This window comes from Sebastes fasciatus, chromosome 8 (genome assembly GCF_043250625.1).
Source record: "Sebastes fasciatus isolate fSebFas1 chromosome 8, fSebFas1.pri, whole genome shotgun sequence".
In the NCBI taxonomy this organism is placed as follows: Eukaryota; Metazoa; Chordata; class Actinopteri; order Perciformes; family Sebastidae; genus Sebastes; species Sebastes fasciatus.
Window position 1 is genome coordinate 1,477,531 of NC_133802.1, and position 17,606 is coordinate 1,495,136.

General features: G+C 40.5%; 1 protein-coding gene across 4 annotated transcripts in view; it reads right to left on the bottom strand.

Annotated features, from left to right (window-relative positions):
* Positions 1-17,606, bottom strand: part of magi3a (membrane associated guanylate kinase, WW and PDZ domain containing 3a) — a 184,764-nt gene that overhangs the window by 57,513 nt on the left and 109,645 nt on the right. For 3 of the 4 annotated variants that reach the window (XM_074642454.1, XM_074642453.1, XM_074642456.1), the window contains exons 2-3: positions 12,958-13,074; positions 2,759-2,878 (exon numbers count right to left, since the gene is read on the bottom strand). In XM_074642454.1, the coding sequence (XP_074498555.1) occupies positions 2,759-2,878; positions 12,958-13,074 (237 nt within the window). Of the gene's footprint in view, positions 1-2,758; positions 2,879-3,154; positions 3,311-12,957; positions 13,075-17,606 lie in introns of those variants that run through there. The other variant, XM_074642455.1, reaches the window with a different exon arrangement.

Here is a 17,606-nt window from a genome sequence, read left to right on the forward strand (position 1 = left end):
TTTGTGCTTGGTTAAGTATTTTCATAATATTGGTCTTCTGAAATAACTTTCTATTACTGGTGAGCGATATGACAACCAATCTGCAAAGTGCTCATTGTACACAGATATTGGCTCCAGCAGAACAGTGGGAGTGAGTGTCACTCTTGGTTACAGATTAACCGTGGATACATCCAGCCCCTGTTGTTCGCAGGTCTGGAGGATTACAAAGCGGTGAACGTGGTGGCCCAGGAAGATGTTTCCATTCAACTGGCCACATAATAAGTAATATACAGAGAGAGATGAATAATGACTGACTGCAATGAAAAAGTGGGTGGGAGTGGAGTGTGGTTTTCCCCGAGCCCTTGCCACTCAAAGTTCAGCTCAGTTCAGATTTTGTCCCACAAGAGGAAAATTCTTTTTGCAGCATGGAAACAATAAAACAAAACTAAGCAACAGAAGACATAAAAAAGAGTGAACACTAAACCCACAACACAAAATAAAACAAAGAGTCCATGATATTAAAAAACTGCAACAAATGAAAAATATAAGGGCATAAAACAAAGTGCTTGGGTGCACCAAGAGGCAGTTTATGGTATCATTAAATCTGGTCTGTTTACTGCGTATAGAATTCAATCAAAATTATACTAAATTACACATAAAACCTTTGGCTCTGACCAAAGGGGAATTATGTTAAATTAAACAGGTAATCCAAGCAGCGTCTCCATAAAAGTTAACTATTTTCACATTTTTGCACCACCAGCCACGTCCCTGTGTAAAGGCCTTTACACACAGTGGGAGTGTCGAATTAACGACACAAATATGTGAAATACTCCCGGGAATATTATATAACAAGGGCTTTTATTGTGAACGGTAGGAATAGAAAAAGTGGATCTGGTCTGCGCTGCCTTTGTCAAGGTTGAAAGGAGTAATAAAGGTTGCTGTCCTGGTTCGGACTACGAGTGTCAGTGTTGTTGTTTCATAAATATAAGTGCTACTCAACCCGTTCTGCACAACGTGATTGGTTGGTTGATGTCTTTATTCATGGTGCCAAAGCTCAGAAAAAAAAATTAGCCACTTTTTCGCCGCGTAATACTTAGTGTGAAAGAACTCATGACAAAAGCAACGGTTCAAAAAAATATATTTACATGCAAATTAATCACACGAAAAAAAAGTCCATGTTTTTTGTCTGAAATTGTTGCAAGTTGAAAAATAAATAGGACTTCATGTTGTGTCAATAATGTTTTCACACCAACTCGAACAACGAAAGTTTCGTCCCTCAATAAAGTTTTCGGAACAGGTTTGACTTTCTGCATTGTTCCGCATCCATCAAAAGCCAAAAGAGGGTTGTTTGACCACTCAGAACCACCGTCCGTGCAAACATCATCATCCAAAATAACATGATAAACTGATTCAAGTCTCCCAGCACAGAGCACTTTACGATAAAGAAATAACAGAACACAGAGATGCAGAATTTAAAGATAGATGGTGGCAGGTGATCGCAGACCTGCTTGGAGTCAGGGATGGTCGCAAAACAAAAGTGATTGTGCTCTAGGATGCTAAATGATAGATTCTTACTAATGTCATTCATTCATTCATTAGCCCTGTTTGGGACTAGCGCTATCCATTGTCCGGCACCCACATTTAATTCAGTTTTGTCTTGTATTGCGAACAAAGAGAATAATCAAACGCATCAGACTCAGTGTACAAAGTCTCTGTGCATAACCGTGTTTATCAGGTGACGGATTTAAAAAAAAGCATACGAAAAACATGGACTTAGTGAGCAAAGGCCTTCACATCCTTCCATTAAATTTAAAAGAAAGGTTTCTCCAAAGCAGTGCATTTCTGTGTGACTGGGCCCTAATGTTACAATCTCCAGTCTACTGGCTGTAGCAACTAGTAACAGCTCTGTAGTCAATGACTAACTCACCGCAGGGAAATCATTCATTATGTGGTAAATATCTCTCCCTTTCTTCCCTGCATTCAAGTGCCTGTCTGTCTGTAAAGCTGTGTTTGTGTGCGAAAACTTTATCTAACAGATTATCTGTGGCGACTCTGAGGTCAAAAGGCTGTGCATTAATGATTAACTTTCTGAGGGCTTCTGTGCCTTCAATGCATGTATGGTTGTGTTACATGAAGCAGGGAAGGGCAGAGCAGATCCATTATTCATCCTGGTGACTGGTTCATGGGTTCAGGGTTGACGGACCAGTCTCCCAGGCCAACATATGGGATAGAGGGCGGCTATACGTAGCCAGCACATGTACGACACAATGTGCAAAGGACCAGGGTGAAGCTCCTTTCAGCAACAAAATCACTCGGGGATATATTATCTCCAGCTCGTTCACATGTACGGTGACAGGCTGTTGATGACTTGGGCAATGTGTTGACTTCCTCTGATGACCTAATGGTGCACAGCTCAGCAAATTCACAAGAGAACTAATAACCCGGGCATCGCGTGGGGATTCATCCTCAGCTGCAGCTGTGTCCCCAGGGTGGGACGGGGCCATGTAGTGAGAACTTAATACTCTGTTTCTATGGTTACTCCTCATTCTTTGGGCAGTAGTTGTTCTCTTATGGTATAAATCTTAAGTTAGATTTATTCTACTCTATCTCATTTCTAAGGGGACTCTGGTGTGGTTCGTTTGTGGCAGCAAAACTAACCAACCACAAGATTTAATGATAGATATGTGATTTTAGCATCAATTTCCTCCTTCAAAATAAACTCTCTATATATTCCCATCTATAGTGTTGTAGACAGAGTGTGTGTTGCATTGAGACATACCATCATAGGTGCCGCTCTCCAGCAGCAGTCCACTTTCTTCCAGGTCACGGAACTCCCCCACGCTGATGAAATTGTAGTCCACTCCAGGAACCTCCCCCTCTCTGGGCTGCCGAGTGGTACCTGCCAACAAGAACGCAGTTGAGGACAGAGGGAACATCCAAACAAGTGGAATGTGTCATTCACTGACTGGGGGGGGTTAGCTAGAAGTGACACTGAATATGTTCATGTAAGGTTTTGAGTGTGGTAAGTCTTAACAACCAGGATGAAAAAGCAGGTGGGAAGGAGGTGTATGACATGGTTTAAAGATGAGAGGATGAGTCAAACAGTTCTTCACAGAGCTCGACTCTTTTTACTGGTGATTTTTAGCGAGTGACAAAAAGAACTTCACAATCTCACCCATGGCAAACAGGCAGCTGGACAATGAACCCGGTTTCTTCTAGGTAACACAGACTTTAGTCACTGACAAAACATCTAACACGGTTGCTCTCCCAAATTAGCTCTGAACCACTGGCTCCTCTCCAGCTGGCCTAATTACCAAATGGACCCTCCCAACAATAAAAGGCACCTGAACACTCCCCAAATAAATGAATTAACTGTATTTACAATTAAACCATCACCATACTAATATAATATACAAAATACACATGACTATACAGTCTAACACAAGTTAACTAGGAAGCATAATAAACTTAAGAAACATCAAACAATCCCAACTTAACAAAACAACCCCACTACCCACACCCCTCTCTCTTCCTGCCACTTGGTTTGGTCTAACAAGGTGACTGATGGCAGCTGGAGACCTGTGGCTGCATTCTCACATGTGCACTCTGTGAAATCACGCCTCCAGGAAGTGGACTTCAGAGAGAGAGTGATCAGTGCAGTTTACCAAAATAAAAGCACAACATAAGCTTAATCACTTCCTGTATTAGATTGTGTTGTCCAACTTTACACTGTCACTGTGCATGTGTGTTCTTTTCAACTTGAGTGAGGGAGATGCTTTCCAGCTCTCTCACAGTTCACATGCACATTAAAAGTCCACCATTATTCCGAATTAGGGCTGTCGAAGTTAACGCAAATTAGTTTTAACGCTACTAATTTCTTTAACCCATATTTCCGAGATTGTAGCGGGCTCAGATTAAAAACGAGAGTGAAGATACTGGTATCATATGAATCTAGAAAACCTAAAGGATCCAGTGGTACCAACCATGTCATAGTAGCTTGTTACGAAACTTACGCTGAATTTTGATGAGGAAAAACTGGCATGTCTATTTTCAAAGGGGTCCCTTGACCTCTGACCTCCAGATATGTGAATGTAAATGGGTTCTGTGGGTACCCACGAGTCTCCCCTTTACAGACATGCCCACTTTATGACAATAACATGCAGTTTGGAGCAAGTCATAGTCAAGTCAGCACACTGACACACTGACAGCTGTTGTTGCCTGTTGGGCTGCAGTTTGCCATGTTATGATTGGAGCATATTGTTTTATGCTAAATGCAGTACCTGTGAGGGTTTCTGGACAATATCTGACATTGTTTTGTGTTGTTAATTGATTTCCAACAATAAATATATACATACATTTGCATAAAGCAGCATATTTGCCCACTCCCATGTTGATAAGAGTATTAAATACTTGACAAATCTCTCTTTAAGGTAAATTTAGAACAGATAAAAAATGTGAAATTCATTTGCAATTAATCACGATTAACTATGGACAATCATGTGATTAATTACGACTAAATATATTAATGGATTGACAGCCGTATTCCGAATATAACAATATTGCGAATTTGATATGGGTCTTATTCCGAATGGAGTATTTTCCGATTAAGACATGTGGGATATGCCAATTCTGTTTTTAGATTTATTTTTGGACATGTATGCAGTATAATGCATTCGGAATATGCATCTCAATTGGGGGTTTCACGGCAGTTTGTGACACACAACCTCTTGCCTGTTTATGGCCAGCTAACAGTTTGCAGAGATGCATGCCCAAAAGAAAAGCCCACATTTCTGGTCAGAAGGAGAAACACACCTTCTGTTAAACATTATGAAAGACTTGGATATCAACAGGTTTTTTGGATTTGCCCAAATATCACAATGTTGACCTTTTTCAAGGAGGTGGTTGAATGAATGAAAGAGGGAGGCTGTCAAACAAGTCCTCCACCGGTTACGTTAGTAAACGGAGTATGCACGGCTGCATGTAAACGGGAATATTAGTGGAATATTCATTTTCATTACCCATGTAAACAGCTTAGTATAGGAAGATTGTCTTTTTCGGGATAAGGCCAAAAACCGGCATATTTTGTGCATATAAACGTAGTCAACTGTATCTCACATGCACACAGGGATATGATTCAAGTCCAAATACAGCACTCGAGTGAATCTGTGTCTACATCATGAATAGTGAACAGAGCTGGAACCACAAAGCTATGAATTAATTATTAAAATATGAAACTGAGAAAAAAACATCCTCTGCCCAGCAGCACAGCTGTCAGAATACAGAGGAAGTGTAACTGATGATAATGATAATCAACAGGATTTTAATTGCACGCTTTTACTTTGAGTTCTGTGCAGCACCACTTTTAATCCTTAAAGGGATAGTTTGGGTATTTTGAAGTGGAGTTGTATGAGGTACTTATCCATAGTCAGTGTATTATCTACAGTAGATGACTGTCGACACAGCCCCAGTTTGGAGAAACAGACAGGAGATACTGTACGGAGGCAAATCAATGTACTGCTGTGGACGGGCCGGCAGCAAAACATATTTTAATCACCTAAAAGAAAGGTTTATATCAGTTTAAGTGTACGCTATATTTAGAATATTGGTTTACCTTGCTGTGAGACAGCTTTACAGTCTATGTTTCCGAAGAGGAACTGAAGCCGTTATATATGCTCTCGCTAAGGCAAACAGACTGCGATGTAAAATTACTGTTTTTTTTCAATGGAGTCTGGTAGCTCTGGCAAAAGCATAGATGGATACAATGGCTTCAGTTCCCCGTCAGAAAGGGCTGACTGGCGGCAAGGTAAAATAGTGAAGATATTCTAAATATAACGTACACTTAAACTGATATTTATTTTTTAGGTGAGTCTTTCTTTTCGGTGACCCGTCCACAGCAGTACATTGCTTTCCTCCCATGCGGTAACTCCTGTCTGCTTCTCCAAGCTGGGGGCGTGCCGGCCGTCATCTACTGTAGGTGATACACTGACTATGGATAAGTATAATACAACCCCACTTCAAAACACCCAAACTATCCTTTTAAGGATGCAATTAAATACTATATTAATGCAATGCACGAGTGAGGAGAATTAGAGAGGACGGCTTTAGTAAGTTGTGCACCAAGTACATGAATGGATGAAATATATCAACCTCTGCATATTTGTTGAATAATTACACTACTTTCATATTTGCTGTGCCTTCACGAAGCAATTTCTCCTCAAAATCCCAAGCACAGCTTGGTTTCCATGGCGATTTAGTGGAAAATATTGATTAAACATAAATGTATAATGGTGACTTGGCAGTATAATGCTACTTAAAGCTGAAGTAGGCAAGTTGGAGCAAGTAGTATGCTATTCTGACAGTAGTGCATGAGACAGGTAATCTGAAAAAAAACATGTGCCTCTGTGTCCTCCGACTAGTCTTAAAAAAAGTAGCCCGTGACAGGAGACTTGGCCAATCAGAGAGGGAGGGTTTCTATTGGCTGTTCATTCAACAAAGGCAGCTGTCAATCACTCACAAACTCCAATAAAATGTTCAAACTAGGCAGCGCTGATCAAATATGAATCAATATTCTGTTACTGTAATGCCTATTTCTCTCCTCAGATGTTTTCAGAATCATCTTGTAGTGCACAGTTTAGCTGTAAAATGAGAATGTTTGTGACCCGGCAGCCATGTTGAGATCAGTTGAGGAAATACCAAGCACCGCCCACCAGCCGGAGCAAACTTTCTAATTTTACAGCTAAACAGTACACTACAAGATGATTCTGACAACATTTTACACAAGAAATAGGCATTACAGTAACAGAATATTGATTCATATTTGATCAGCGCTGCCTAGTTTGACCGTTTGATCAGAGTTTACAAGTGATTGACAGCTGCCTCCGTTGAATGAACAGCCAATAGGAACGCTCTCTCTCTGAAATGACCTGTGATTGGTCAAAGTCTCCCGTCACGGGCTGGATGTTCTAAAGCCTGAAAACAGAGCCATGAGGAGGAGCAGAAGTCTAGTTATCTCTCAGAACACTTGAATTACAATATGCTGAAAAGTTATTATGGAATTTTTGCCCAATGACGCCAAAAATATTCTGCCTACTGCTGTTTTAAGTCAAAATCTTGTTTATGCCAGACCTTTTCTGGGACATTCTTATTTGCAATAAACCAAAGAGTTTGTGAATAACCCCAGAGCATCTTCATTGTCAAAGTCCTTTCCAATAACACTAAAGGTTACAGCCTTACCACCTGTTTCTACCACTGGGGAGAGATCTGTTCACGTTCATAAAACTAGGCTAAACTCTCCAAGGTCAAGGGAGTAAAAACCACTGACATGTTTTACAGTGTATCGTCCCCTTCACGGTCAGTTGCTTTATGTCTGAAACGATCTTGAAGCAACACAAGTTCAACTTTTTCTCCTCCTTTTTTAAGATATTTACTTCTGTTTTTCACCTAAAACGCACTGTCGATCCAAAAGTGAAACTCCACACTTCATTCCAGTTCACACAAAGTTAAAGTCATTAAATAATAATCCACCATAACTGCTGCAACTGGTTAAAGAAAGTGTCATGTTTTGCCTTGATGATACTCTCATCTCTGAGACATTGAAAACATGTTGTTATGAAAATGATTTTACGCTGCCTAACATGCCGACTCTGCTTACCGTCATCTTAGATGTAATCAGGGCTTTTACGATACCTCAGCTGAACTGCTGCTCTGCTATCAGGCTGCGCTGCAGGCCCGGGGGAATTTAACTCAGAGTTTAATAGGAATCTATCCCCGTTTTTCATTTTCTGGCTCAAAACTTTAAAGATATGGACTGAAAAATTCCATACATTTTGCAAGATGCTACAGGTGAACAGGGTAACAAAAAACAACTAATAGATATCACCATGAAACTTCCCCAGTTGATTACTTACATTATGTTTTGTATTTCAAGTTTTCTGAGATGTTATGTTTAAAGAGAACTTATCGTGCTCATTTTCAGGTGCATACTTGTATTTTATGATTCTACTAGAACATGTTTACATGATTTAATGTCCAAAAAAACACTCTACTTTTCTCATACCGGCTGTGCCGCAGCATCTCTTTTCACCCTCTGTCTGAAACGCTCAGTTTGAGCTCCTCCCAAAAAGCCCAGTCTGCTCTGATTGGTCAGCTGGCCCACTCTGTTGTGATTGGTCAACCGCACCAAACTCTTTGGACTCTGCTCCAGCTTTGCTCTAACTAGCTTTGTTTGAGGACATGCCAAACTAACAGTAAGGCAGGTATTATGCAAACGTGTTACTTGGGGACATCACCAAGTTACGGAAGAAAAGGCGGGATTTCAATCAAGGCGTTTCAGGCAGTTCAGGAGCAATGTTTTTGTGGGGGAGAGTAACTCCCACTGGTGTAGCTTCAGGCTTTGTAACTTTGCAGACCTTTTACATGCACAAAAAAATATATAACACACTAAAGGAAAGGGAAAAAGCACAAAAGCATAATAGGTCCCCTTTAAATATGCAAATGCGGCATTATCTAATGCTAACTTTGGGTGAATTTAGGAGAAGTCTAAAGACACAAATAGACAAAGTGTAGTAAAATAAACACCTAAATGTGTATTTTCTTTCCACTAGTCTGAAAAAAAACATGTTATGGAAGCAAAATTGCCCAAGATCTCAAAATTGAGCAGAGGATGAAAAAACGATGTTTATGCCTGGGATGTCTCTCCTTATACAAGGAATGGTGTAAACAGAGGCTGTGGAAGCTATCTGTGCTGTTCCATTCTAGTTCGGTGATGCTAATTGCAGCTGAACAACAGAAAATAAACAAAGTTGGTAAAAAAATGGTAAAATCCTACTGACAGATACCAGATCAGTCAACTTTAGATTTCTAGAAGAACAAGAGGGACTGTTGGACGTTGGCTGTCGTGTCTGATGAATACACAACAAATCAGAATACTATACCAACAATATTGACCTCATGCAGTTTGCCCAATTTGAGGCAAATATCAGATTAAAGAAGATTTTTGGAGCATAAGCTGGTTCTCAACTAGCTGAGATAGCTTACCTTGTGTTGCAGCAGTAGCTTGATGTTTTTATGGTAAAAAATTAAAGGAGCATTGATGCTTAACTTACCAGTATGATGCATGTTGTAAGTAACTGATACTATTTGCATTCATCACAAACAATTACTAAACTAGCTTTGCTTTGCTTTGTTTTGTCTCATTCATGTATTCATCTAAAGTAAGAACGAATGCTGATTAATACTCAAGAATGAAAGATATTATATCACAATATGTCTGGTATCATAAAGGTTATTTAATTAAATGAAAAATAGCATGAGTTTTGAGGCAATGTGAAAATAAAAAGAAATCATGATCAAGTAGCTAGCACTTGCTGCATTTCACCTCGTAACATCTCCATTTCTTCCTTGAGGCCTGCATTTATAATTATATTTATGCAATCTTTGTATGAAATATAGAAGGAAAAACTTTATTTGATTCATGTTAAACTTTTTATTTCTCTGTAGTAGGAAGACTCCATGATGAGCTACATCAATGCAAAGCTGTATTCTGCCTTTTGTCTCAGTGGCTTAAAAACTTAAAAGAAACCCTCTTCAATCTTCAAAAAGGACTGAAAACCTGGGGCACTTTTTTACATTTCTACTATCCTTTTTTTAAATCTGGCAATGAGACTCGTGGAGCTGATTGCCGTGCCGTGACGGATATTAATGCCCAGGGATTCATAGTTAAAAAAAGAAGTAGTTGGTGGGGGAGTTGGGGGTCGGGATTTAGCCAGGCTTCAAGGATTTCGAGGTGCCCTGCCTGGACCCCTGGCACTGTCTTGAGCTCCTTCTGTGGGAGGCAGCAGTGACACTTAATGAAGCCTCGCTGTGTGTGGCGCAAGAAGGAAGTCATGCTCCTCTCACTCTGAGACGCCGTTCGTGCTGCTGTAATGAGCACAGGCATCACACTGTAGTGGCTATTTAGGCTCCTCGCGCGGTCACTGTGGCTCAGCGCACTGTGATAAGCCACTGGCACAGAATGGACAAGAGACATATGCTGAAGCCAGACTGCAACGTCTCGCGTAGGATACGCATGGCACTCGTTTTTATATCTTCGAAGTGGACTCAAATGTACAGAATACTAGAACATGATGTGTACTGTCAGTGCTTGACTGTAATAATCTCATTGAGATGTAAGAGATTGACATATTACAACTTTATACTGAAACCTATGACATACTTACAAACTTAATACAAGACATACAAACTTAATTAATTACACATTTATGAAGCTGGAATCAGAGAATCTTTACTTTTTTTTCTTAAAAGATTACTAAAAACCAAAGAATTAATTATCAAAATAGTTGGCGATTAAAGTGGCAGTAGTCGGAAAGTTTTTGGCATCGTTGGGCAAAAATTCCATAATAACCTTTCAGTAGGGATGCTCATTTTGAAAAAAATTCTTAACAGATAACCGACCCTCGTTGACCGATTATTAACAATTAACCGACAAGATTTGTGCCTCGAATGCAGCGGTGTACCAGCTGCAGGAGCACAACAGATATTGGTTGACGGTAGTCCCCAGTTCACCGTCCGGGAGCGTTAACTTAGCAGCTACGATGCTGCGTGTAGTGTCGCGGACATGCAGCCACTTTCCCAGTAAAAGTCTCCACCGCACATTTAGTTTAGTTTAGCAGGTTGTCAGCTGTGTGTCTGCCCGGCGTAACTTTAGCGAGTGGCCAACAAACAGTGTGTGTATTTGTGCTACGTTAGCAGTTCTAGCATTGCCGGAGGCTTCGTGCTCGCCGCCGCCGCACACGTAGTCTGAGTAACTTTAGTGAGTTTCCAACAGACCGTGTGTGTGTGTTGGTGGTGAGTGTGAGGTTGTTGGTGGCGTTCTAGCTGTGAACGTAGGTGTAGCAGTGTGTGTACACTTTATTTGTCGCTGAATAAATACTACGAAACTACAACTCCTCCACTCCGCTCAAACGAGCTGAGAGAGACCGGAACCGACTTCCTGTATCCTGCAACTCCGACTTTGCCTCTTAAAGTGGGCTGTTAAGGTGGACCAGCTTTTCTCCTTAAAGAGACGAGCCGCTCCTCTGAGCCGCTCAGCTTTTGAGTTAATTATTAACATTTCTTTTAACCGTTTTAACCGATAGCGTTAATCGGTTAAAATGCTTAATGTCAGTTAACGGTTAAACGGTTAATTATGGACAGCATATTGTAATTCAAGTGTTCTTAGAGAAAACTAGACTTCTGCACCTCCTCATGGCTCTGTTTTCCGCCTTTAGAAAAAGTAGCCCGTGACGGGAGACTTTGGCCAATCACAGGTCATTTCAGAGAGAGAGCGTTCTTATTGGCTGTTCATTCAATGGAGGCAGCTGTCATTCACTCACAAACTCCAATCAAACGGTCAAACTAGGCAGCGCTGATCAAATATGAATCAATATTCTGTTACTGAAATGCCTATTTCTCGTGTCAAATGCGTTCAGAATCATCTTGTAGTGTACTGTTTAGCTGTAAAATGAGAAAGTTTGCTCCGGCTGGTGGGCGGTGCTTGGTATTTCCTCAACTGATCTCAACATGGCTGCCTGGTCACAAACTTTCTCATTTTACAGTTAAGCCGTGCACTACAAGATGATTCTGAGAACATGTTTGGAGAGAAATAGGCATTACAGTAACAGAATATTGATTCATATTTGATCAGCGCTGCCTAGTTTGACCATTTGATCTGAGTTCACGAGTGATTGACAGCTGCTCAGAGACGGCAAGGCTCCAGCTCGGCTCTGATTGGTTGTTTTCCTCCGGTCTGTGAAATCTTGCAGATGCCGTTAGGAGCACCAGAGGAGACAGAGGAACATGATTTTTTTTCAGATTACCTGTCTTATGCACTACTGTCAGGATATAGTGACTATTTTATAAAAATTACTTTTTTTAATCATATTTGCTCCAATCTTGCCTACTTCTGCTTTAACTGTAATAACCTTATCGAGATGTTAGAGATTGAGATGTTACTGCTTTAAATATACGGCTACTTACTAGCTAAGGAGCAAATTGTAAAGTGTTTCATGCATTTCTACAGCAAATCTGTGGGCAGATTCACTCAGCAAGATGAGAAAGCATAATGCTCATTATGTCATCAGTATCTTCAATTAATCATCACTGCTTTATTGTACTTTAAATGCAACTTCAAATGATGCCTTTAAATGACTTTCCCTTCATGCAAAATGTCAGAAATGAGAGCTTTCCAAATGCTAACTGGGAGTTGCACAGATAACAAACAATGTCTGGAGCAGTGATAAATGGCAAAAAAACATTTATTTATTTATTTATTTTTAACTCAGCTGTGCAGCCCAGAGAATTGCAGCTGCTCTTTCATTTACGCCTGTTGGCCTTGATGTCCATTTCAAAATCACTCGAGTATAAAAGCAAAAATCCGTCCTGGTTATTTATTCTTCTATTTTAAGAGAAGCACTGGAGAACAAAAAAAAGAAGAGAGAACTGAGAAAAAAGTTCTCTTTCACACCTTTAATTGTAAGATAACTGAGGTCCGACTATAATCAGAAACTGAAAATAAATGTCTCTTTTAATTCAGTACTTCATATATTCAGTCTCAAAACTCATTTTGGTTAAATTAGACATAAAATCAGGAGAGTGTGTCATTCCCCTCCATTCCAATAGAGTTTCTTTTGTACAAGCCCTGAAGTCTTAAAGCGTATTTCACTCATGGTAGATAATGTTAGCCTTCCGTATCAAAGTCTACTCAGCTTATTAGGAGGTTCATTATGAAGTGGATAGTAAAGTTTTGGTGGATGGACGTTGAGGAGGAAAATAAGTTAAATGTCTTTTTAAAAAGACAGGAAATGGAGGCCAGAATATAGGTAGGATGGTACAGGTGTAGCTACAGATGACAACAGACCAGGCTCCATCTGGAGAGGTCAGAGGGCAACAAGGAGACAGAGAGTGGAGACTGAGGCGGCCAAAGCTGCAGAGGCTACTCACAGGGAATGGTGCGCAGATACAGGTTGTCCCTGATCACCTGCTGGAGCTTATGGTCCAGGGAGCCCTTCTGGAACTGCAGGCTGAGGTAGTGACGCAGATCAGTGTTCAACACTTTACCTAGAGGGAAGGAAAGAGAAATCTGTGTTAACAACAATTATATCACGTAGGAGGAGGAGGGCACCTACATGGCGCTCGTTTAGAAAACACCCGCTCTGATGATTTGATTTTGAGACGATCAAAAAGACATTCTGAAATTTCAATTCATAACAAGCTACAACACACTCCTGTGATGGACAACGACATGTGCTACAAACCCCGAATCCAAAGGGTGCTTGTCCTGACAGCAATTACTTGTACCTGAGAAGGCTAGGCGCTAAGTGGCAAAGATATTGAAGCCGTCACATATGATGAAACATTAATTATATCATTGTCTGGGTGAATACTCGATTCTGATTAGCTGCAGGGCGTCCAGTCATTTCTGATAATGGACACCTACTAAGTAGCCTAGTTCAGGTGAAACTGTCTGTTCGCAGTCCTAATACGTTAGTCCTTCAGTGCCTCATCCTCTGAACACCGACTGTGGCTACTGTAACACACAAGTTTCAAGAAGTACGTTTACACTGCCCCTCTGAACTGATACGGTCACATGAGCGATCGTCTCACATTTACTATTCAACTCGCTACTTCAGGCTGTGACCGACAGTAACGTTACACATGGCCTCTCATTTGTTCCTGAAAATCTTGATATTGATTTGGGGACAATGACGTGGCTGGATAGCTAGCTAGTCTTGTTGTTAAACATACCGTCAAACCGTATCTACTGTTTGTCAACCGTACGCAGGGTGATTGTATTTGAATCTTGCTAGCATAATGTTAGCTTTATGCTAGTGTTGTGATATTGATTTTGGGACAATGACATGGCTGGATAGCTAGCTAGTCTTGTTGTCAAACATCCTGTCAAATTGTGTTTACCGTTTGCATTGTTATTGTCTTTGAATCTTGCTGGCATAATGTTAGCTTTATGCTAGTGTTATGCTAATCAAGATTTCGTGAAAATCTTGATATTGATTTTGTGACAATGACATGTCATGACGTGTTGTTAAACATACTGTCAAATTATATTTACTGCTTTTCAACCGTAGGCCTATGCAGTGTTATTGTCTTTAAAGTTAGCATTATGCTAAGATTTAGTTTAAATCTTGATATTGATTTGGGAACAATGACATGACTGGATAGCTAGCTAGTCTTGTTGTTAAACATACAGTCAAATTGTATTTACTGTTTTTCAACTCTACACGATGTTATTGACTTTGACTCTTGCTAGCATAACGTTAGCTTTATGCTAATCAAGATTTCATGAAAATCTTGATATGGATTTTGGGACAATGACGTGGCTGGATAGCTATCTCGTCTTGTTCTTAAACATACTATCAAATTATATTTACTGTTTTTCAACCGTATGCAATGTTGTTTATGTTGAATCGTGCTAGCATAACGTTAGCTTTCTGGCTCGTAGCTGAGCCAAAGGGTTCTTTAAGCTGAGCAGACTAGAAATATCTCCCGTTGCCAAGTCGTAGCTAAGGTTCATCCTATTTACTGGATTAATGAACGCTTCCATTTCATAGGGACCTTATGGGATGGTAATGATTTTACCAGGTATTAGCAAACCCTCAGGTTTTGCCAAGGAAACAGACTGGATTGGCAAAAACTTTAGATTTTGGTTGCAAAACACATTTTGGCAAGTGACGATGATATAAGTGGGATAATGCCCTTCAAGATGTCCATAATGAGGAATTAATGGACTTCGTAGAGGCTGTGTGTGCGACGGTTCTGGCCTCCACGTCTTCTATTAATTCCTGATAATGGATACCTCTTTTATTAAAATCGAGATGCATGCATGACAAAAAGCAGGAGGCATACAACATTAGCTTCTCGGGAACGACCGCATTTCAAGCAAAGTCTAAGGAAGTGAAGGGGCTGCACGGCTATCTTCAAGGAGGAGGGAAATTTACTATTCTCTGAACCTCTGAGCGACAGAATGTCAGAGAGAGGAAACGGGGAGATAAAGAGAGAAAGAAGAAACAGAGAGAATTCCCTTGTGTTTGCTACAGTAGAACTCCTGCTGTGCACGGGGCAACAGCTCCTTCCTCGGGAGGGGACACACAGATGTGCTTTGAATATGGCTTCAGTTGCACTGCGGGCATCAATAACCAGCGCTGACTCCTTGAAGCTGTCTAGCAGGGGGTACACAATTAACCTCACAGAGATGACGGAGGTAGTGAGCACTAGGGTCCACGGTCTACATAAAACATCATGCTGCAGTTCTGACAGTTAAAACAGCAACATGCACCAGTGTTCATTTTGGCAGCTATTTTACATTTAGTCTTAAGTCTTAGTTTTAAAATTAAAATGCTTATTAGTTTTAGTCACATTTTAGTCATTTTTACCCTCCATAGTTTTAGTCTAGTTTAGTCAACGACAACTCGAAACGTTTTAGTCCAGTTGTAGTCACCGAAAGGTCATTCGATTTTAGTCAAAAATGTTTTCTCTCTTAATTTTTTTCAGCTATTTTTTTTATTTAATCTTAGTCTTGTTTAGTTATCAGATTATATAGAACATTTCTGTAATTTTGATCAAACTTATTTCACATAAAATTGAATTTTATCATTATTTGATGTAAATTCACAAGTTGAATGATGAAGAATGCAGCTTTGCAGTTAGTTCAAGTCGTCCTGACCGAGCTCATTAGTGATGCGCAGCACCCCGGACCCACTGGTCCGTTATGAGAAGAAATCCGCACCGTCCAACATGTAAAAATATGCGTTACTCAACCACCTGAACCGTCACGTTGGCCGCTCCTCATTTGCATAAAGTTGAGGTCTAGGCTACTTTATGCAAATCATCGGTGTCCAATGCGACTCGCTGCCTCTGGAAACTCCAGAGAAAATTTTAAACTAAGCGTTGTCGATCCAAAATAAAGACAGATTCAGCAACAACATGGCTTATTTCTCATATAAAATATTTTCATTAGCTATTTTCGTGATATAAGAGAAGAAAGTTTCCAAACGAGCCGCCATGTTGGTTCCGTTTTGAAAGCTGGGAGCAGCAGCCCACGAGGGAAAGCGTTCGTCCAATCAGGTGCCGAGTGCCTTGTGGTCTAGTGGCAGCCCATCAAGCGTCCAATGCTGGGAAGTGAGGCGGTCCCTCGCGATAAAAAGCGTCCCTGTAGACCAAGAGACGGACTGCGCGCCGCTGCCGCAGCACGTTGTGTGTGTGTTTGAAACAGAGAGAGAGTGACAGAATCTAAAACTACATATTAGTCTTGTCTTTTTTCATCAACGATATTGCATGTTGTTTGTACCGTCTCGTTGGAAAAAATGTTGTTGACGAATATATTTCATCATAGTTTTCTTTAATGAAATTAACACTGACATGCATCGATATCTGTATCTGTAAGTGCTTCATCAAAATCTAGTTCCATACTCTATATCTGCTTTTTCTCTTTTGTGTGGTTTCAAACACATCTTCTCTACAAGGCCAGAATGTGGTCATGTTTGCTGTCAATGTCTGACGCGATTCTCTGACGCAAGTGTTAAGATCCCCGAGATCTTCTGCAGATCAGAAAATGTTGACAAATCAAAGTCAAGCAGCAGCCAGGCTGTGAGATCCGCATTAGAGGAACATCAGTCTGTGAGATAATACACCTCTCCCAGCACGACACCTACAGAGATTGTTTATACATGACTTTCCCCATCGTGAGTCTAATTCTGCTGATGGCTAATCTGCTGATGAATATTACCACGCAGTTTGGAGTCGGCGTACCAGACGATGCATACTCAAAATTCATTGTAGACTTGCTTTGATTTCAATATGAAACATTTTTCAACTCCATTCGAATGTATTCACCAGCACACACTCACACACACACACTAACACATAAAAGATCCCGTCTTTCAAAAGAGTGGCAGAGTTCAAACTAGCAGAAATTTGCAGAAAGAAACGGAATAAAACATAATCACGCTGCGTAGTAACAAAGAGAAATATTCCCACAATAAAACAAAAAGAACATTTGAAAGTGAGGAGCATCCTACGCATCCCACACTACAAGAATCTGACTCTGAAACTTGAGCAGCAGTTTTTCATGATCAGCAGGAAGTATTGAAGGATGGACTTGGCTGCCGGGCAAAAAAAAAAGCTCTCGCTTGCCAAATTCAAAAATATTGTAAATTAAATGAAGTTGTATTATTCATCACCTAAGGGGAGAAAACGACTGCATATCAGCAGCGTTATGTAGCCTGGTTGAGGGGGTCGATTCCCCCCCGCCTTTAACATCTGCCAAAAGTGATGCAGAAAATCCTTTCATTAAAAGCTTTTTGAGTTTCTTGCTTACAACACAACTGAACACTTTTGCTCCGCTGGCACACACATGAGCTAATAATGCAAGTAATTACAGAATTCCGAGGCTTTCGAGCATGCCTGCTGCTTTGCTTAAGTTGAAACAGTCCAGTAACTGCAGCATGGCAGAGGTGCGGGGCCAAGGGAAGCATGGTTCTCCATTATGTAACTCTATAGACTTTTTTTACTGGCACGATGAATGTGAGGAATTTAGGTCAAGGAAACAAAAGCCGGGTCTGGCTATGCTTTGCATC